Raw genomic sequence first — 22,231 nt, forward strand, 5'->3', positions numbered from 1 at the left:
CGCCCGACCTCCGGCCACCGCCGCGCGACACGTGGGGCGCGCGAGGGACGCGCACCACGCTCCCAACTTCCGCTTCCGGTGCCGTCATCCGGCAGCGACGCTGCGGGTCGGCCCCGCACGCGAGTTAAACTACAGCTCCCAGCATGCAGCTCTCCGCCGGGCGGGGAGCTGCCGGAAGAACTGGAGTCCGCTACATGCTGGGATACGTAGTCCCCAAACTGCCATACTGCTCAGGCGGGGTGCTGCGGGATCCGGGTCGAAGCTCCCGTGCGCGGGGCTTCGCTGATTGTGCTGCACTGTTCGCTGAGGCAGCTGTCCCGTCAGTCACAGGAGGCCCTGCGATGGCACCTGTAAGAGGCAGAGCCACGACCTGCCCTCAGGCCTTTCAGATGTGGGGCAACGCAGCCCACGGCACCACCGCGAGCCTCAACGCTGGCTGACAGAAGCGGACGAGTTCCGAATGGAAGCGGCTCAGCAACGCAGCACCTCACCCAGAGCCCAGCCTCACCATTCGGGGGGGGGGGGCCAGGCGGGGGCGCGCAGGGGGGGGGGGGGGGGGGGCTTCGGCGCAGGGGGCGGGGCGCGGCCGCCTCGCGCTCCTCACTTTGGCGCCAACTGCTCAGAGTCGGGGATCGGGTTTGTGGACGTCTCGGCTGCGGACGTGCGCTGCGTCCGCTGCCATTGGCTGCCGCCTCTGGAAGCTCCGCCCCCTCGGCGCCCGGCCTGTAGGACCAGCGGCGGTGGCGGCCTGTGGGTCGTCGCGGGTTGTGGCTCACTGGTGGGTGCGGGCTTTTTTTTTCTCTCTTTTCCTTTCCCATTTACTCTCTCCTCTCAATGTCGCGTGGTACCGCTCTCTTCTTTCACGTTCGGCTTGATTTCGACCAGCTGGAGCTGCTCCGCTGCTCCTTAGCGCAGCCCGCCCGAGGTGTGCTGCTCCCGGAGGCCCTCCCTGCCCCGATCGCTGTGTGCGCCCCGTGACGGGGCTCGGCCTGGCGGGCGGGAGGCGGCGATAGGGCTAGGCGAGGCCGAAGGGCTGTGGCTGCTCCTGGCGGCAGGGCCGGGGCCTGACCTGCCGCTCCGCGCTGCTGCCATGGGGTACCCGTGCCCTGTGAGTGAGTTTCGGGGCTCGGCTGGAAGGCACGGAGCTGCACCTCGGTTTGGTTTGTGCGTGTTGGGCAGCAGGAGGGAAATTCGAGTTACGCAGTGGTATGACTAGCTGGGGAAGGAATACGGTCAGACCTGTTAGCAGGACGTCCGCATGACAAAGTTTCTTTGTAGGGTGTTTATTCAGTGTATGAAAACGAAGATACTGCTGAAGGCCTTACCCCGAAAGTCAGAATGGTTCTTTATGAGATGGGTAACTTCTTGTTTTCGCTCCTGATCACGTTCTAAGCTTGTTAACCTTGATGTAAGAGTTTTGACAGTTTCTTTTTGTCTTTTGTTAAAGACCAAATATCTCAGATGTAAATGTTGCTCTTCTGTATGCTTCTGTTTTGCAATGATGTTCTTAAATTGTTGGTGAATCGATTATCTTTCCTCTTTTTGTTCGTAGATGGGGAAGCCGTAGGGAGTTTGTATCATGGCAGCAGATGAGGATGGACTGGGATTGTTTGATACCCGCTGTGCTGGTAAGATGAGTTTGCGCCATGTCCTGTTTGGCAGTGAAATAACACATGGAGTATTACAGAAATACATAGGTCTGAAAGGTACTTAATAAAAACAAAATGGAAATAATGTAAGTTGGGACAAACGCTGGTAAGCTGTAGTTACTTAGCATGAAATGGTCTCATTGTAAGCCACATCGTGTCATTGAGTGGTGAGATGCTGGAACAGGCTGCCCAGAGAGGTTGTAGATGCAACGTCCCTGGAGGTGTTCAAGGCCAGATTGGATGGAGCCCTGGCAGCCTCATCTGGTATTAAATATGGAGACTGGTGGTTCTGCATGTGGCAGGGGGGTTGATATTTATGATCCTTGAGGTCCATTCCAACCCTGGCCATTCTGTGATCACATCAGTAACATTGCATTTGCCACCATAACTTATGCATTTGTATTTTGAGTTTCTAATACGTTGCCAAAGTGTCTGCAACAGGCCTCTCACCTTTAATTTATAGCATGTGATTTAACCTTCCTCATCTCTGCATTTGGGTAAGTCGAGAGTTTGGTCCTCTGTTTTTTGTTCTTACAGACACATGCTGTGACTTCAGATCTAGTACAAACAGTCAGGGTGCTCCAGTGTTGTGTCCAGCTGAGCAGTTTGTTGATCTGATGCATTTGTGAGATTTCCAGCCTCAGAAAATTGGTGGATATTGTTATATTTCTTAAAAGTAATAATATTTGTTGCAGTACTGGAAAGATTCTCATGTAGGAGATGAGAGTAATAAAGAGGCACTGGAAAAAGATATGAGAAGAGTCTGGAGAAATCTAGATCAAAACAATTTTGCAGAACCAGTTAGAGTGGGAATAGACGACAAAATTAAAATCTGAATTATGACAGACTGTTGAAATGCTTCCTGTTACTTGGTGAGAATTATTTCTTTTAATAGTAGTGGTTTTGTGATTCGAAATCTTTATCTTTGTCTTATCTGTATAACTTCTGGATTCAGTGTATTCCAGAAAAGTGTTTCCAATTCAGACTAAGTCAGCATTGCCAGTTGTTAATATTAAATTGTACTTAAAGCCATAAAATTTGCTTCTTGGACAGGTCTTGTGAGATTTAGGAATTGATAACAGAACTTTATTTGCTCCCAGATGACTAAAGACTGTTTCTCCATATAAACTACTACTACTATTCTGCAGTGCTCTAGGGTCATGGCTATACCTAGAAAGTTAGAAGTTGGAGTTTTTAAAAGTTTACTTTGTTGCTCTTTTTTCTTCTTACTTTAGCTGAAGCATCCCCCTTTAAGGAAGGTGATGAGAGCTCAGTGGATATTTATGATGGTTTGGACAGTGGCTTGACAGCTCCTGGTAAGTTGAATGAATCTTGTTAATTGGGTTTAAGTATTATAGTCTGTTGCTTTTTAGGCTGGTTTCCAGCAAGACAACATTTAGCTTTAAATTTGCATTTAGATGGGCTGACATGTGCTTCAGTGACCTACTTACATAAATTCAAGGCATACACATTGAACACATGTGTACAATGTATACACATGTGTAAATACAGCTGAGAATTCTGAAGTATTTTACCTAACTGATTATAGTACAGTTTTCATGCAGTGCTGGTTATTTTAAGAGACTCATGAAAGGGTGTAGAGAAACTTCAGCTCTTCTGTCTGTGCCTCACTATTAGACATTTTGTCTTGGAAAACACACCTTTCTTTTGTATTTGTAAAATAGCTTCAGGACCAGAACCAACAGTCACTGATTAGTAAATCACCAGTGAGAGCTGCAAAACATACTTTGTGTGATACATTGCATTCTGTAGGTCCTTTTAATCCTTAATGTTCAGAGTAATTTCACATGCTAATGTAAGTTATTTTCCTCTTTTATCTTCTTTTAAGGTGAGAAAGAGACAAAATTTCAATATGTTCCCTTTTTTGGATTTTTATAAGGCAGTTTAATGAAATGCAGTTTCTAGTATTTAAACAAGTGTTTCTCTGTCATCCTTACATCTGTGAGTGCATTGAATGTTTATGGAAGCACTGTACTGCATCCTACAGGTGTAAAACATTCGTACATCTTTTTCTCTCTTTCCATTTTCTATTTTATTCTTAGAAGTTCTCTTAATCTATAAATTTTCTAACACAGTGTTTTTAAATTGAACTTTAGATTTCTTTGTTCTCTTTTATATTGATGTAAATTGGATGATGTATTTCCAATAAAAACTAGTACAAAAGTTGAAGTCCAAAGTGGGGATTTCTTCAGATAAGGTCATTTTCTTCGCTGTGATACAACGCGGTCTACATAGAACTTGGTTTTTTTCTTTGTGATATATGTTTTTCTTTTTACAGACAACTCTGCTCCAAATTCAACACCAGCTGGCAACAGTTTAAACTTATTTGATGAGATATTAATTGAAGAAGGAACTGCAAAGGAAGCATCTTACAATGAGGTGTGAATTAATGTAACAAAAAATATTTTTTTTTTTTTTAATATTGCAATAAATGTTTGCTAGTGTGCTCACATTATTGGGAAGATAGGAAAGCTGCTTTCAAATAAAGGAATGAAAAATTGTGTTTGTTTGTAAGCTGTTAGTCAACAGGTTTATCAGAATCAGTAAATCTTTCATTCTCTATGACATAGGCTGTTCTCACTTAGCATCCTTTTGCATGCAGTTGTATCAGTAGAGGAAATATTTGTTTCTAGTTATGTACCTGTTCAACTCTCTGTGCAAGGATGGTCTTGACATTTCCTGTAAGAAGTTTTACCTAGCTAATGTAGATAGGGTGTGAATTGATCTCATGTGTCCTTGAGTCTAAGAACAACTATGCAGTAGGTAACTGCTTATAGCAAATCAGAAGAAGACATACTCATGTAACATCATATATGCAAGTTTATAAGTATATATGCATATAAGTATATATGCAGTCTAAATATAAACTTAAGATTTAGAGTAAAGACATCCACAGATAAAATGCACTGGAGAAGAAGCAGGAACAAAACGCCCAGTAGTCCACTAAATGATGAAAATGTCATAAGTTTGAAACCAATTCATTGTCAAAAACAACAAATAAGGAAGTAGGCGTCCAGTTTTAAAGAAAATCTTATACTACATGTGTATTTTGTGTTCTCAACAAGAGCAGGTTTTTTTGCAGTCTATTTCTTTCAGTCTAAGTTTGATTTTTGGATAATTTTCTATCATGATTACGACTTTCCTTAACTATTTTGTATTGTGTAAAATCTGTTAAAGTTTCTGTCTGTAAGGCTTTTGAGAACTGCTTGCTTTACACAGTTTTGTCTTTACTTTCACGATTGTGAAAACTTGAAATTGTTTTTTGTGGAAAAAAAAAAAACACATTTCAGATTGTGAAAACTTTCACGATTGTAATGGCTTCCTATTACAGTCTGGCATGTGACAATTGGGCAAGCACACACAGATTTCCTCTTACGTGAATGTCTGTGAATTTTATGCCTTTGGAGTGTACTGAAGCTTTTTTATTTTAATACTGGCATTTGAGTGGTAGTTTTGGAAAAACAGAGCTTTGATATATAAATTGTGGTGTTAACGAACTAATAATCTAGAAGAGTAACTTTTTTTGTAATTATGTTCACTTCTGTACTGTGAATTCTTCTCTTTGACAGTTGCAGGCAGAGTATGGAAAATGTCAACAGCAAATTAAAGAGCTGATGAAGAAATTGAAGGAAATACAGGCACAGGTACAGTAGATCCAAGGGCAGCATTGTCAAGATTTACGTAAAGCAAGCTGAACGTTGCCTTGAGAGAGTTAATTTCGTATTCTTTCCATAACTTTTATATAATAACAATTAAACTGGTGATCTGTAGTGCACATCTGTAAACTCTAAGACAGTGATTAGGGCCAAATCAACACGTAATTTTGCTTGTTTTACGGTGATGTGTATTGTAACACTTGAATTCTTAAAAATGCTGTCTTCTATCTCTGATTAAAAAATAAGCATGTCAAACAAATACTTTAAAAAAAAAAAAATTCTTTGGTTTATTGAAATCTACCTGTAATGCAGCAGGGAGGTTGCAAAGTACACAAGCTGTCAGAACTGGAAGAAGATAGCTGTATCAAGCAAATGCCATTTTGATAAGGCTGAACTACTCTTCACATTGAGCTAGCATATGCGCTGTGCCATCCCATATAATTAGATTATCTTAGGCAATTCTGCATCTTGCTCTACTGTGTGTTACAGATAAGTTGAAAAGATTCTAAGCTTTAAATGGTAACCAATTCCTGCTGTCATACTTTTGAATTGTTTTCTACAAAATTTGTCTGTTCTTCTGAGCGGGCCTAGCTGAGAGCAGTTATTAAAAGAAACTGTCTCTAGAATTGTCAAATAGGATTCTAGAATGCTCCATCTAAAAATACTAGAATGTTAGGGTGCTCAAAATTGTATTAGATATATTTTGTCTTTATCTGAAAGAGCTTAATGCCGCATTCAATGTGACTGTGAAAGAAACAAGTAGAGTGAAAAAATGAAGCAAAAAGGAGGATTGTAGTCTTCTAGCTTTATGTTTCTTATTTGCTTGTTTGGTTTTTTTGGTTTTTGTTTTTGGGTTTGCTTTTTGTTTGTTTGTTTTTCCATATTTCAGTTTTAATAATTTGTGTGCTTACAACACTGCAAGTAATTACCAAGCACATAGGCAGAAATGTGAGTGATATTTTGTTGTCGTTTCAGTTTCTTAACAGTTAATAATAATAGTAACACTCTTATGTGGGTCTCAGCAATTCTGACTTCTCCAAAACATTTTTTCATGTGTTCTACCATCAGTTTACACATAAGACAGGACTTTTTTTTTAACAGTTGTCTTGTGGTATGCTTTGTTGCATGTTTGGTTTCCCAGGCTAACTCTCATGTTCTCCTTTTTCCCTACTCCTTTTGCTATTTAAAAATAGAATATCATTCTACAGAATGAAAATCAAGCTCTTAAAAAAAATATTTCAGCACTTATCAAAACAGCAAGAGTGGAAATTAACCGTAAGGATGAAGAAATCAGTAATCTCCATCAAAGGTACAGCTAGACAGTGGAACTTCAAGTGTGTTTGTTGTCTGATCGTGTACTTGTTATAAACCTTTTATGTATTTCAAGTGAAGTAATTACAAAGAAAATAATTTGATAGTTTATGTGTGGGGGTTTTGTTTGTTTGTTTGTTTGTTTGTTTTTTGCTGGATGAACTCTTTGATTTGTAATATAGAGAACAAAATACAAAGGGTGACCACTTTTCCTGTTTTGTTTTGTTTAGTCACCCATTCCAGTTGGGTTTTCTAACCGCCTAGCATGTTTCATTGCAGTTATTTTGTATTTTTCAGCTTTGAAACTACTGTATTTTTACAGTCACAGGCAGATGAATTCCATGAAATTTTTCAAGTAGTAAATGGATGTAAATAAGGAGAATATATGTGAAAATATTCTCTCCAGTGGTGAAAGATAGTAGTTAGGTTTTCAGTAATTTCTATTAGACTTCACGCAAGAAAGATGCTTGGATACTGACATTCGCCACACGTGAATCCAGATGTAATGGCAAAATCTTGTTAGTATAATATAAAATTAAACAGAAATGTAGAAATGGGTTTTGGATTACAACTGCACTTCTCTCTGAAGCTCAGTTCTCATCGCACAATTGCATATTCTTGTAATATAGTCATATTGCAGAATACTGGTTGTTACATGTTTAAATTTACTGTTTTGTTCCAAGAGCAGTGTGTAGTTTCAAAAAGCAAAACCAATTCTGTTTTTTTTGAAACTGAAGAACTGATTGCTTACAATTGGGCACTGGAATCAAGATATAATTTCAGGCCAAAACAGAATGCCTGTGTATAGTAACTACTTCATCACTGTGGTTCTGTGATCCTTAACTAAAAACAGAGGCCATGTATTTGGAGGTTGCTGCTATCATTTTTTGTTATGACTTCTCTTTATTTCCACACGGATTAGACACAATCGTTCTTATGAGATAGTGGAGGGTATTAAAGAAAGTTGACGTCGTCTTTAATTATATAACTGTGATGAAGTGCTTTGTTGAATATAACAAAAATGTTGTCTTCTTTTTTTTTTTTTTTTTTTTGATGGTGAGGTAGCTTTTATGAGTACTTTGAGTAATGAGTAGGAGTTCAGATTATAATATATACAGACTGCGTGTGCCTTTTTCTATTTCACTTCTTAATTTCTTTTCTTTTTATTATGATGACGTTGGAGCAGTAATACCTGGCCTTGATGAGGCTCAATTATTGTCATTTATTAGTTTTCTACAGCTTGCGTGAAGTTCCAGCTTCAGAAACTTGTTTGCTTATTGAGTGGAGTAAGCACAAGTCACTATTATTTTGGTTGTCATTTTATGCAGCAGTAAACTGTTGAATTGCATTTTTTTTATCATGAATATTGTGAACTGCGTATGTGGATTTAAAAGAACAAAAAAAGTCCTAACAGAAGGCTTTCTTGCTGGACAATGAAATACTACTTTAAATTACTGAAGCATTATTTCAGAACAAATATGGTATTTTTCCATAGATCTTGCTTTTTCTTTACGTTAATTTAGTTTGGAAAATATGTGTACAAAATATATTATTTTACTGTGTGCTAGGGATAAAGTAGAAGTCTAATAACTTCATATGTTTTCTTCAACTTGAAGCTGGAAGAAAGGTTGACAAGTTTGTAGAAAGAGGTAGATTCATTATAGTTTGACTTCAGTTATTTTTAAATAAATTTCGAAACTAACATGAGGATTTGTTTTCTCTGTATACATAGGCTATCAGAATTTCCCAGTCATCGAAGTGGCTTCACCAGGGCAAATCTTCCTGGATCAACTAATGGAAGGTGCTCTGAGATGTGTAAGACAAAAGATTACAAATTCAGATCTTCTGACTTAGGTGACAGTACAAAGATGGATCATAGAATGAAAAATGACTCTTCAAAGGATATGTACCACAGTTATTCATCTCACAGTGTGGAGAACGTGAAGTCTAGCTCTGATAAAAGAAACACTCCATATATACTGCGCTACCCTCCTGAAGAGCTCTGTGGTGACAGTAATCATATATGTCCATCAAACCATGACCATAGTTCCAACAAGGATAACAAAAAGGAAAAAAAAGAAACAAAAAGTGATGAACAGCACAGTAGGGGAAATGTCAACAAATACAAAAGAGAAGTACATCAAAGTACTGGTAACAGTGGTATTTGTAATAATACCAGTAGTGAAGAAGGGAATTCAGATCCTCATCAGAAGCTGAAAGCCCACTCAGAAAAGACTAGTAAAAATGAGTTGCAGCAAAAAAATCAGAGCATAAAAGTCAAATGCAGCCCATCCACAGAAAGAAAAGTAGAAAAGAGTGTTTCTTCCTGGGATAAACAAACTACTGATAAAGACAGATGTCAAGCAAGAGGAGAATTGTATGCGGGTGAGAGATCACTGAATGTAATGAAGAAAGACATTAAAATGCATGATAAAGATGAAAAGAACCCTAGCCAAAAAAATAAACCAAATGATAAACTACAGGAGCAATCAAGGAGGTCTGGTAGAGGGAATAGTCCATATTCAAAGAATGAACATTCAAAGACTCTTCATGAGTCACGTAAATGCCGTGTGGAAGAGTCCAGAACAGGAAGAGACATCAACTGCAAGAGAGACAGAGGAGCAAATGATCATAGTTCTCGAGAAGGAAGGTCTTCACCTTCTAGTTCCAGCAGCAGAGAGCATAAATATGCACGCTTTAAGGAAAATAGTAGTAGGTATGAGTGGGAAACAGCACATTCCAAATCAGAGAAGCACAGAACTGAAGAAAAAAGGAAAAGGGAAAGAGAAAATCAAGATGAAAACAGACATTCTAGAAGTGAAAGAAAAGCTACAAAAGAGGTTTCTCACCAACCTTCGAAAAAATCTAAGAGAGATACAGATATAAAAAGTGAGAGAAACAAATCCTGTAAGTCAGAAGAAACAGCCAGAGTTACAGATAGTTTAAAAGACCATAAATTTCCCCAAACTAAAAATCACTCGGTGATAAAAAGCAAAGACTTGAAACTCAGCTTTATGGAAAAGCTGAATTTAACTCTTTCTCCTGCAAAAAAGCAGTGTCTTTTGCCAGCTGATGGACTTAAAGCACCTTCCCAAATGGCTACGGATGAGGGAACTACAGAGTTTACTCTGCATGCAGATGTGCTAGATTCTGCCCACCCTGTTAACTGTGGTGCTGCAGTGCAAGTGAATGTAACGCTGCAAGTTCCAGATGTTGCAACTAAAATCAGTGTGGAACCAACACTTCCTGTTTCTGTCAATTCTGAAAGTGAAGTCTTGAAAGTAGCAGCAGCAGATCCAGCTCAGTCTGAAGCAATGTCAGCAGTGACAACCTGTGAAGTGAACTCAAAAACCTTACAAGAGCCAGTAGTGGGGTACATACCATCCCAAGGCTTGCTGGAAACAGCAAAAGCACTGATTCCTGATGAGATACCAACTGAAACTTTGTCATCATCAGCAGCAGAGGCTTGTGATCCAATTGAATTAGAAGCCTCAGCAATGTCTGTAACAGATCTGAATCACCCTGAAGCTTCCTCTCAGGAGGTGGCAGGAAGCATGGCACAATATGAAAACTTGCCTATGACAGTACATGTGATGCACAATGATAACGTGTTAGCAGCAGAAATGGGACAATCTAAAATGCACAGTGAAAGCATGGGAACACTTCCTGAGTCAGCAGTGGAGAAGGAAGAGGAAAATGAAATATGGCTAGCTGCTGATACAAAAAACTCTTCAGACCACCAGGACTCTCAAAACCTTGTCTTACTTAACCTGGAAGCCAAAAGTTCTGGTAACTTGGAGTCATGTGTTGCTGCAGGTGATACTAATGAAACGAAACAGGAATCTTCGGTGGATGTAGTGAAAGACAGTGATCATTTGACTGTAGAAAATCTTGAGCATCCTGTTGAGGAAAAAGAAGTGTGTGGAATTAGTATGAATGCGTCTCAGTCACCTGACAAAAATGTATTAAACAATATAGATGTACCATTGGTTGACCAGAATACATGTGATATGGAGCCGGACTTAACTGATATTGGTACAACTGCATCTTCATCTATAAGCAGTGAAATGTATCCTGGAACTAAAGAGAGAGAACCTAACCCAGTACCTGTTGATGATGACAGTTCAATACTGAGCATTGATCTCAATCACTTGAGGCATATTCCAAAGGCTATCAGCCCACTGAACAGTCCAATACGCCCTTTGGCAAAAGCACTTAAGATGGAAAGTCCCTGCAAAGGTCTCATGAAGAGTTATAACAAAGGTATTCATAAGTTCTAATTTGTTTTAGAAATAGAGACTTAGAAGGTGCATTCATGGAAAGCAGAAATTACTTTCTTTTAACTGCTTTCTCAAAAATACAGATTGTTTCTTCTTTAGCTATGTAAATCACAACAGTCTTCTTGTTTATCACAGAACTGTTCATTGCTAACATCAAGATTGTACTGACTGAACTACGGTGCAAGCAAAATTGGAGTTAGTCACTGCTTATAACTAAATAATAGAAATAAGAGTTAATATGCAAATGTCTAAAATGTGTGTGTATATATGTATGTCTCTTACCTATTGTTACTTCTGACTATGTATATTAGATCTTTCTGGGATTTTAGAGGCAGGAGTAAGTTAGGATCCTATTTTTTTCATGCATTTATTTCTTCTCTGAACACTGAGGAGGGTACCTAAGACTCTCTGTTTTTAGGAGTGTCAGCCAAGGAAAGTGTCTTGGATAAATTTCACTGTGAAGTTTTAGGTGTGTTTTACCATTGTGAGTCAGTTAATGGAAAAAAAAAATAGAACGCATCATAGAACACAAGAATATACCAATAATAATAAGTTGATTCCTAAACACGATATCAGGAAGATAAAATACAGTGACAGCGCTCAAAGAGAAAATAGGCAATCCAAAGTTTAAATATTTTCCTTGGCTAATTTTCAAAACTTCTTGTAATGTCCTCCTGCAGCTAATAGTTTTTCTTGGAAGTTCTGACTTTGTAGAAGAGGAATGGGAGAGTAGCAGTGAAGTTCTGTTTTGTGTGTTTTAAGTCATAGTGTTTGTTTGGTTTGGAGTTTGTTTTGCATATCTTAACATGGTTTACTCTCAAATTTTGTCTCCTGTATTTGAGAAAGCTACTCTTTCACATGTGGATTCCTTTAGTGATCTATGTTTTATTCCTACAGTGGTTTATATTCTTTGAACTGCCAGGGGGTACAGGGGGCAGAGTAGATTAACATGAAATAAGTGTTTTTCTCTGGTTTAACTATAAGAATCATTCCTGTCCAGAGCTTACAGCTGTATTATGAAGCAGTGACTTTCACCTCTGCAGTTAAATGCCTCGTTGTCTTTGTGATCTAACTAGTGACACACCTGTCTAATAATTTACGTGTGTTAAATTGATGGGAGATCGTGGCTTTTCTTAGCCTTGGAATTCAATACTCCCATCTCTGCTATTCTGCAGGACATACATTAATAGTGTATTTTGACTGCTTTTGTTTTGTACTTTTAGTTTGTCAAAATACTTACAACTTGGTTAGTTCGAGAATACATTGATCCTTGTAAAACTGAAATGGAGGTAGTAAAGAAATACTCTTTTCCAGCTGTAGAGTCTGTGTAAACATTTTCAAACACTGCTTGAAAACATAAATTAGAAGTTTATTTTATAATGAGATGGAATTCAGGTACAGTCATGTACCAGATGAAGAGTTTGTTAGAGGTCACTAAGCAGTCTAATCTATGTGAGATTGAACGTAAGAGTTTTATTAACTAGTGTCCAGCAAGCCTGTAATTAACTGCGAATCTCATTAATCGATACAAACGCGTTTGAGTGGGTTTTTATATATACAGGAAATTAGCTTGCTTTGTAGCTAATTGTAATTACTTATTTTCCTTAACTAAATAGTGTTTGTTTTGAATTTTAAATAATTATTAAATTATTGAATCTATAAAAAATATAAAACATTTAATGAATTTGTGAAAGAGCCTTTCCTTTCATATACTCCCTATTTTTATCATTCAGGAACCTGTAATTGAGGTTTTTCTCAACATCCCTTTAAAAAAAGAAAAATAGAAAAACCTTTTTATCCCATTGTATTTCTTTATGGTCCTGGTAATCTTAAATGCATCAACAATTGAAATAGGAGTTTACCACATATATAGTGGCTAGTATAATGGGCCTCTCTTTGTTCAGTAACTTAATGTATTGATGGAATTGAAGAGTTGAAGTAGCTCCTTGTCTGTAGAGGAAAAGTTAGGTGAATGCAGACATCAGCAGGGTATTTATATTGCTCCTTTTGTTTTCATAGTAACATTATTAAAAGGAAATCAAATTTTAAATGTAAATCTTAATCCGTAATGATATCAGAGTTAAAATTCAGCTTGTGCAGTGTTCAAAAAAGTTGCTAAAGTAAGTGGAAAAGTTCAAAGCTAATGGAAACTTGGAGATTTCTCTTTTCAATGGATATGTTTGTAGGAAAGATCATGCATCTTTGGTGAAACTCTGAGTCCTTATTGGCCCTTTGAAGATCAGAAAAATCCCATTCTGCTGAATGAGAACTACCCAGACTTTCCATAGCTCAAATTTCCTGAATTGTCATCAGCAGTTTGAAACAATCCTGAACAGTCACCTTGAAGAATAGAATTCTCCTTGTTTTTCTAAAAAATCTGTTTATAATTATATTCTTTATAATTATTATCAAACTGTTTTCTTTTTATAGATTTAATTCCTGAAGGTACAGTTGTCATCTGTCCCTCAAAGAATTTGTCAAAGGAGGTAAATAAAGAAAATCAAAAGCCTCTTAGCCTGTCTGATGCACGCTTAGAGATCGAGTCCCGGCTGAGTATCTCTTCAGATGAAATAGAAGAAGGAGAAATCATAAGTAGTGATGAAGATGAGGAAGAATCTAAATCAGAAGGACATTCTGAAAATCCAAAAAAGACGAGACCAAAAACTTCTTCTGAAACACGGAATTTGACCAGCAGTCCACAAAATCAAAAGAACAAAACTGTACATTGCAATGAGGATAATGGAAAATTTGTTTCTTTGAAAGGAAGTATGCAGAACAGAGAGAGACATAAAAAGCAGACTTTCAGGTCTTCAGAGGAAGTGAAGAAAAATAAAACTGTGAGCATTACTTGTCTTGAAAAAATAGTTGAAGTTATAGTTGAACCTTCAAATGTGCAAGAAATCATGCAAATGCTAAGAGCTATACGAAAGCAGATGAGGAAAAATTATATGAAATTCAAGGTACGCTTCCCAGTTCAGCATTTTCACAGAATTATTGAATCTGCTATCATAAATTTTACATCTTTAATAAAGCACTTGAACTTTTCCAAAATGTCTACATCAGGTGAGACATTAAAATTGAATGTATGTGATATTATAGAGTCCAAACTCAAGCAAGTTAAAAAGAATGCAATAGTAGACCATCTTTTTGAACAACAAGTATCAGATATGAAAAAACGGTTATGGAAATTTGTAGATGAACAGCTTGACTACTTATTTGAGAAGGTGAAGAGAATTATAGTAAAACAATGTGATGTGATAAAGTTGGGAAATGAGAGTGAGAAAGGGAAGCCTGAAAGAACAGGAAAACAAAACCGCAAAATCAGTCATAAAAATGATGTGCAGAGATCTAGGAAAAAGTCTCTGAAAGTCAGATCTCAAAAACCTCAAGAATTTATCCTTTCTAAGCAGTCTGTGGATTATCAGAAACCTAAGTGTCATCATGAGAAAAATAAAACAGATGCACCAAAAGCTGCTTTCATGAAATGTCTTAACTCCATTGATAACACAAGGAATTCTCAAACCAAAGTGCAACCTACTAAGGAGAATAATTTACAATGCACTATCACTCCACTGAAAGGCATAAAACATGATAAAGAAGGATTCCAGCAATTCAGAGATGCTCACAAGTCTGATCTTAGTTATGACCTCCTCACAGAACAACAAGCATCCACTCTTACATTTAATCTTGTAAGTGATGCTCAAATGGGTGAAATTTTCAAAAGTTTGTTGCAAGGTTCTGATCTCTTGGAAAAAAGTGGTGGCAACATCGACAGACATGATTGGGAGTTCAGGACACCAGAAAAACAGTTTTCAGATAATCATAAATGCAAAACTAATACTTCTGAATTAGTGCAAAGAATTGCTCCAAAGGAGGTTCATGTAGAATCTCGATCCGTAGAGGATATTAGCTGGGCTGTTGTTTCACCTATACGAGCTCCACCTTTAACTTCTAGGCTTCAAATGTCTGTTGATCCGGATGTACTAGATGAAAGTTGTATGTTTGAAGTTCCTACAAGTGCAACTTCATGCAGAGAAGATGAATGCAGTTTACAAAAGAGCAAATCATTTGTTTCTTCTATCCTTCTTGAAGATTTGGCTGTTTCCTTAACTATTCCATCACCTTTGAAATCAGATGCTCACCTCAGCTTCTTAAAATCTGAGAATAATTCTGGCTCAACTCCTGAGTGTGTCCTTAGTGCACATTACAGTGAGGATGCTCTTCTTGAAGGGGAAGATGCCACTGAACAAGACATTCATTTGGCTTTAGAATCTGATAACTCTAGCAGTAGATCAAGTTGTTCTTCATCGTGGATGAGTCGTCCTGTTATTCCTGGTTTTCAGTGTCGCTCCAGCCTGCCAATGCAAGCAGTAATTATGGAGAAATCCAATGATCATTTCATTGTAAAGATCCGGCGTGCTGTGCCAACTATCACCCCAGCATCTGATCAGATTGCTTTAGTGAAGGAGACATGGGCATCTTCAACCAAGAATGAAAAAGAAGAAATGAGAAATGGTGAAAAAGGAAGGTGCAGGCAGAGCACTATAGCAGCTACTCTGCAGGAAGCTGTCAAACCCGATCTGCTTAAGACTGATCAGTTACCTTATGTCAGCATTAGAAAAGAGCAGAATCCTGCCTTACCTCATCCTCTGAAGGAGTCTCAAAGTAGTGCTGGAAAGGAAGAAACTACCCCCTTGCTTGGACCTCATAGAAAGCCTTCAAATGTAGATAGCTGTGACACTGAAAGCCCAAGTGAAGGCTCTGAACAACCTCAGACACACAAATTGGAAGTATCTGAAAACACAGATGGAACAAGTGCTGGATCCCAAGCTTCTTTTTCTGTTGGTTGCAGTGTAGTGTCAGACTTAACAAATGAAAGTGTTAAAAAAACTTCGTATTTTGCAGTGGAATCTGCTGCAAATAAGAAGAGTCAGCAAGTTTCTCCAGGAAACTCAGAAATCGGGAATAAAAAAGAATTGGAAGAGTGCTCCGATGCATTCATAGACTTAACAGAAGACCTTTCCAATGAGATCATAGCAAGTGAATGTAATCTTGAAGAAAAACCTGCTTTGGATACTGATGGAGGTTGTCAAATAAGCATAGATGACAAAACTAGTAAAAAACGGAAAAAGGAGACTGTCGAAGAGAATTCCAACTTAAAAAGGCAACGAAAAGAAACTGAATCAGCGGATGAAGGCAGCAATGGAAGTGATGTAAAATCTGAAGGGATAAATTCAGGACAGAAACAATGTCACAGCAAGAATAATGAGTTGCAACAAAACAAAGACTCTTCTCCTTTGTCCTCGGGGGCATCATCACCTGGTCTGTATGCCAAAAACATCATTAAAAAGAAAGGAGAAGTAGTAGTTTCCTGGACGAGGTAATAATTTCTGATTTCATCTGTTCCCTTTTACTTGTTTTGTATTTTAATCTAGGTGATACACTGGAAAGTGGGGAAAAGGATTTTTAGGTGGTATAACATAGTACTACGTGCATACTTCATAGCAATTTAGGAGCTTCCTTCTGTCTGTGCCAAATGGCTTTGTGAATATGATTTCTTCCCTTACAGTACCACTGAAAGGTACAAAAGTCTATTTTATTCTTTTTCTTAGGAATTGTCCAGCAGAAAGCAAATTTCAGAAATGAGCTTATTTCCAGTAATTCTATTAGCAGCCTTTGGAAGAGAACAGCTTTTCATTATTTTTTTGGGTAGGTTAAATCAGATTTGCCATAAAGAGTAATGCTTCCATATATTGTAACTAATTCTTTCACTTACCGATATTTTTGTGGCCATGGTATTTTTTTGCTTTTGTATTTAAAGCTTATATGTAGATGTAGCAAGGCCTACTTTATTCACTGCAATTTTTGGTTCCCCTGCCCATTTCCTTGCTGATCCAAAAATTGCACCCAACCTCTGCAAGAATGGAAGTCTTTGATGTTCCTACAAGGCCTGGAAGCATTGGTAACTGGAGAAAGGAGAAAGGAGAAGGATTTCTCCCCTACCAAAGGCATGAGAGCAAACTGTTCTGCTTGGGAGTCTGTACTCCTCCATCTGCAGAAATGTACCAGTCAATTGTTCAGCCCACGTACTGTTTGGAAACGCATGCTGTGTGTGCTAGTTACCACCCAGTTAATGGCATGTGCGTGACAAATGAGGTGGCTGTGTGAGGTGGAGATATGTGCAATGTTATTGTGTGGGAACATAAAATAAATCTTTGAGAAGCTATCTTTAGCAGATTTTTATGTTCTTGCTGCAGCTTCATAAAATCTGTGCTTTGTGTGGAGGCTCCTAAAACATTCATATACATAGTTTTCTAAACTAAAGTTCGGATACAAAAGAAGTTTTTATGTAGGATTTAAAAAAAAAAAAAGAACTCCTTCTGGGAAAAAGAAAAAGACTATGAAAGCTATTTGGACTTTTTTTTTTTTTTTTTTAACATGCAAAACAATGAAATAGGATAATATTGTGAAAGGTTTTCCTTATGGACATGAACAGGGTTTTTCTGTCTCAGTCTTTGTCCATCAAACAATGCCTAAAAAAAAAATAAAATTAAATTAAATAAAGAAAAATAAATATTTAAATAAAGAATTATTATATTGGGTTTTCATTCTGTGGAATGAAAGAAATTAAATGTAGCTTATTGAATTATTGTAATCAAAGATTCATTGTGACTGTGATGTAGTGGAAGCGTCTGTATACATTTTACAAATATCTAAACAAATTAACAGAAGAAACAGCAAATCAGTGACATGTTTACTAATAGTCTCCAGGTCCTTTTTTTTCCTCATTTGAACTGTAGATAGGCTCTGGTGTGTTTGTTACATTAGGCTACTTATGGAAGTGAGATACATCTCTAATCTCTGAACTTCAGTGGGCCTTTGGTAAAAGTTGCTGCCTAGACATGTGAACTGAGGAAAATCTGCCTCAAAATACTGATCCCTTTGGAACTTAAGAGATGCTGTCAATTGAAGTTTAAGTTTCTGCTTTAGAAGCGTGAAAATTTTTATAATGATTTTGGTTTGGTTTGGTTTTGGTTTATAACTCTTATAATCATTCTGCTGTTCCTAACAGGATAATACAGTCTTGCTATTGATTGTTTGTACTGATTCTGTTATTATGCCTTAGAAAAGGGGAGAGTCCTCTTAACAGTTCCTCGCTCCTATTTGAATTCATGTTTTGTAGTTTGGAAGTACTTATATATACAGAAATACATACAATTATATTTTTATATGGGCATATGCACAAATCTACCTTAAAACTTCAAAACTCCATTTTTTGCTATAGAAATGACGACCGAGAGATTTTACTGGAATGTCAGAGAAAAGGACCTTCAAGTAAAACCTTTGTTTCTTTAGCCACTAGGCTGAACAAAAGCCCAAATCAGGTAGGTAATAACCATTCTGATAATTGAGAATAACTACATCAGTACTTCTATGATTGCCATTGAACTAAGACCTAAGAGATCTTCTGCTAATTAAGAAAGTGCTTTTTTAAACTCATGTCTATTGTTGGGGAGTTCTTGGAAAAAAGAATCCTAGATTCTCCCAGTTGTTGCTTTTTAAAAGTATATGTTAAAAGATTATTATGGTCCTGGAATTCATCAGCACCTTTTTGATTGCTACCTTAAAACTGCTGCATTCAGAGCAAATTTCAGTCATAACTGATTTGAAGTCTTTGTTCTTTCCCTTCTCGTGGGAATGAAGCCAGTGTTCAACAAATAGTGGGTTGTAGCTCTTCTTTGGTGAACCTGGAGGCAGTTTCATAATCAAAGGTGTAGGAAGAGTTCCTTGGAGTACAAATCCAATTAACACAGTGGTTTTCTTAAAATTCTCCCTTTAAAATCTAATGGAAGCAAAAAAGCACAAAATAGTCTTATTTTTTAAACAAACAAAGAGAACTTCGGGGGCAGATCAGTCTGTTTGTATGGAATTCCATAACGTGCCTTTTTTGTTTTCCTCTAGGTTTCAGAAAGATTCAAACAGCTTATGAAGCTATTCAAGAAATCCAAGTGCAAGTAACTTACCACCATGCTGCTTTGTGGCTGCAGGATTTAACTGTACCAGCAGTGATGGACTGCAATCACTGTGTTTGTTTGTTATACGTAGGAGGAGGTATCCAAGTCAGCATACTAAGTCTGATAAATCTGCTGTGCTCTGAAATGTTTTGCCAGAGCAACAGAATAATACAGAGGAGTCTGACTGGGAAGGAATGTGTGTGTACAAATGGTGTAGTATCATTTCAAGGGAGTGACATCTCGTGTTGGTTATATGCATTCTGTAAGTAAGGAGAAGAATGCAGTCAAGTACTTCTGCTTGTCTTGGCAGAAGTACTCTGTATAGTGATGTCAAACTGTGATTTTAAAACATGAGAGTTCTTTGGAGTCAAGTTAGGTAATGCTGAAAAATGATAAACATTCTGTCTTGGTTATGTTGAAATGTGAAAACTGGTACTTTAAGAAGTTAGGCTTTTTTCTTTTAGGACAAGCCAACGTAATGATTACAATAATTCCAGAAGCTGTTTATCAGTAATTGAATTCTGATGGGAAGAAATAGGTTGTTTTTCACTATTTTGTCAGATGCTCATTGGCATGTTTCAAGGAGAGGAAATTTGGCCCTGAGTATAGGATTTGTCTTCAACTTTAAACGTGCTCTCTAAGCCACTTGATGTCCAACTGAAAAAGATGAATTCATTAGAGGATATCCATCTGTCTCCACTGATAATGGGAGAGGTCTAGACAGTTGGCCTCGACTAGATTCCCTAACCTTTAGATTTTTTAAGTCACATAAAATGAGTCCCAACTGCTGTGACGCAGTGGAGACAGCCATTGAGTTGGTGACTGGTTTTTCTGTTTCATCTGAATTGTGAAATAGTGACAAGTATTCGTTTAACAAGAACGATTGTGTAGCTTAAAACATCTTGCAGATCTGCTGACATTTAAAGTGAGTTCGTGCTGAGTTTGTATAGCTGAATTTTCTTTTTCTTTCAAGAAAAACAAAGAAATTTATCTTCTCCAAACCACATCTTGGAAAGATTCTTAAGTTAGTTTAAATTAAGCTAATGTAGGTCAATAGGCCTTCTGCAGAATGAGCACTCCATTTAGTTTCCAAAAAAAAAAGTGTTTTTTTTTTTTTTTTTTAAAATTAATTTAGAAACAGACCTTTGCAGTTTTACAAAATGTTACTTTACACTAATTAACCAGGAGAAAAACTTTTTTATTTTGAATCCAAGTGATCTCAAAAGCTTGTCAGTTTAGTATGTTTTGACAGCAGTGTGTGTGTCGTTAACAAGTTGTTGAGTACATCAGAAATTCATGGCGTTTCATCTGAAAGGATTCTGATAACTGCCTCTGGTTTTACTAGTACATACTGGAAGTGTGTAGCTATTTCTGTACGTATCTATATATGCATTGCTGCTTTATCCCAAGTTTCTAAAAAGCTTTCCTTCCTCCCTGTAAGAATGATTCCTGCGAGTTGCACAGGTCAGGCTTGTATTATAAATACGTTGGAGTTTGAGGTTCTCGTTGCTATTGAAGATCAGAATTACTGTAGGCTTCATTTAGTTGGAACATCTGCTGAGATGAGCTCGACTTCATTTAAGAGCCCCACTGACACACACCACCTCTGAACTTGGATTAAATTGCTTTCTTATAGAATTCAATGAACACTTCTTGAATCTCAGGATAATGGTTTTTGGCTCACTTCCTGAGACGTAGTAAACTAGCAGGACAGACTTTTCACTCTATTCAACCATCAGATGATTCATCAGTGGGGTTGCCACTGATACCTCTGGAATATTGCAAACGTGACCTACGGAACTAACTGTCATGCTGCCAAGCAGTGGATAGTTCTGATTTTAGGCAGTGTTCTGGGAGCTCCTAGAAGGAATAACTTGAGTAGGTTGTAATGTCAGTTCTGGCAGTCTTCCATCTCGTGTGCTTGCTTCTAAAACATTTGCATTTGATGAGCGAATGTCATCTTCTGAGCTGCATGGGCAAGACCTGGTTAGTGATTTAAGCTGAGATCAGAGCACCTGTTCATGCTTGTTCTTAAAAAAAAAAACCATTTTTTACAATTGTTTACTGATTGAAATTTAAATTTAACTGAATTTATTCTCAGAAAAATGCTGCTCTGCAAGCTGGCTAATGTTTGTGGAAAAATCAGACTCGAGTATTTTTATAACCATATCTTTATAGATCAAAATGTGCACAATACTGAAGGCATTGAGGGGAATCAGCCCCGCTACGTAAGTGCTTTCTCTCTGTCTCAAAAAAGCAGACAGTATTTTATTATGAAGTTGTTTATTCCTTGTTTGTGTGTATTTACTTTCTTATCTGTACAGGTTGGGGTGGGGGAAGGTTGACCTTTGATTCTGATTTGGATTTCTTTTTTTGTAAATTATGAAACTTTTTTTTAATGTTCTGTCTATTGTAAGTATTTGTACAGATTCCTACATTGTCATGTAAAATATCCTGTGTGTGTGTGTGTGTATATATATAAATATATGTAAAAAATAGAGCTTTGTTTAGCCAAAGATGATTTTTTTAACTATATGAAGCCCTGGGTTTATTTTGTATAAACTAGTTTGCTTACTGTAAAAGTAATGCAAAGAATAAAACTGTAAAATTCACACTTCTGTTCTTGTTGAATTGAAGTTGGCTCAGGGTGTTCTCGTAGCATTGTTTGTGATTTATGTCTTTAGTAGGGATTTCGGTGCTCATGTGCCAAAATTACTCTCTGTAAATCTATAGCCTCATTTGTGAAACTGCAGGCAAACAAAAACCTTTTCCAGAACTGCTGGTTAATGGCGGGGTAACTGCAAATACTGTGAAGCAGCACTAAAACTGACTTCTGTTAGCTTGTGTAACTGAGTAACTGGTGGTGTTCTGACTGAAAAACATGGAGGTAATCAGCTGCTGCTCTCATACAACTACTGCTTCAATTATGTACTGCTTATTTTTTATGAACATAAGTGCATCAGAAATTGAACAATCTAATGAACTACAAACTTTCCTCCAAACCATTTATGAATTACAACCTATGCCATCCTTGGCTTCCCAAAATCATTGCCTTTTTCGTTGAGGAAAAAGACAGCTTTTTGTATCTAATATGTATTTTTTTTTTCCCCTGAAAGAGTAACAGGCGTCCCTTTGAGAGTCTTACTCCACTTACTGCTAGTGCAGCCAATGCAGTGCCTCCTTTCATCCACCACACACATTTTTCCAGTATTTGGTTTAAAAAATTGTAATTGACACGGGTATTGGAAGATTGTCCAGAGTAGAAATTCATACAGGAGGGTTTATGGAGGAGACAGGTG

The 22,231-nt window shown here is 37.6% G+C and overlaps 1 protein-coding gene across 2 annotated transcripts; it reads left to right on the forward strand.

Moving 5' to 3' along the window:
- Positions 1–710: 710 nt before the first annotated feature.
- On the forward strand, positions 711–20,976 carry CASP8AP2 (caspase 8 associated protein 2). 2 transcript variants are annotated; one of them, XM_042822740.1, is made up of 10 exons: positions 711–778; positions 1,553–1,628; positions 2,885–2,965; positions 3,949–4,049; positions 5,240–5,314; positions 6,520–6,635; positions 8,370–10,900; positions 13,348–16,297; positions 18,203–18,302; positions 18,880–20,976. In XM_042822740.1, the coding sequence occupies exons 2-10, from the start codon at positions 1,580–1,582 to the stop codon at positions 18,934–18,936; spliced, it is 6,060 nt and encodes a 2,019-aa protein (XP_042678674.1). In that variant the 5' UTR covers positions 711–778; positions 1,553–1,579; the 3' UTR covers positions 18,937–20,976. The 2 variants fall into 2 exon arrangements, with proteins under 2 accessions (XP_042678674.1, XP_042678684.1); XM_042822750.1 differs by lacking the exon at positions 711–778 and adding an exon at positions 880–925.
- Positions 20,977–22,231: the final 1,255 nt, after the last annotated feature.

The sequence above is a fragment of the Centrocercus urophasianus genome, unplaced genomic scaffold, assembly GCF_019232065.1.
Source record: "Centrocercus urophasianus isolate 14NV4802_14NV808 unplaced genomic scaffold, USGS_Curo_1.0 seq_10, whole genome shotgun sequence".
Taxonomy (NCBI): Eukaryota; Metazoa; Chordata; class Aves; order Galliformes; family Phasianidae; genus Centrocercus; species Centrocercus urophasianus.

Excerpts from the sequence above, each read along its gene's own strand:
- CASP8AP2 (XM_042822740.1), top strand. The coding sequence starts at position 1,580 with ATGGCAGCAGATGAGGATGGACTGGGATTGTTTGATACCCGCTGTGCT. Across the intron at positions 5,315-6,519 it reads TGAAGGAAATACAGGCACAG|AATATCATTCTACAGAATGA; the intron begins GTACAGTAGATC and ends ATTTAAAAATAG. Across the intron at positions 10,901-13,347 it reads CATGAAGAGTTATAACAAAG|ATTTAATTCCTGAAGGTACA; the intron begins GTATTCATAAGT and ends TTCTTTTTATAG.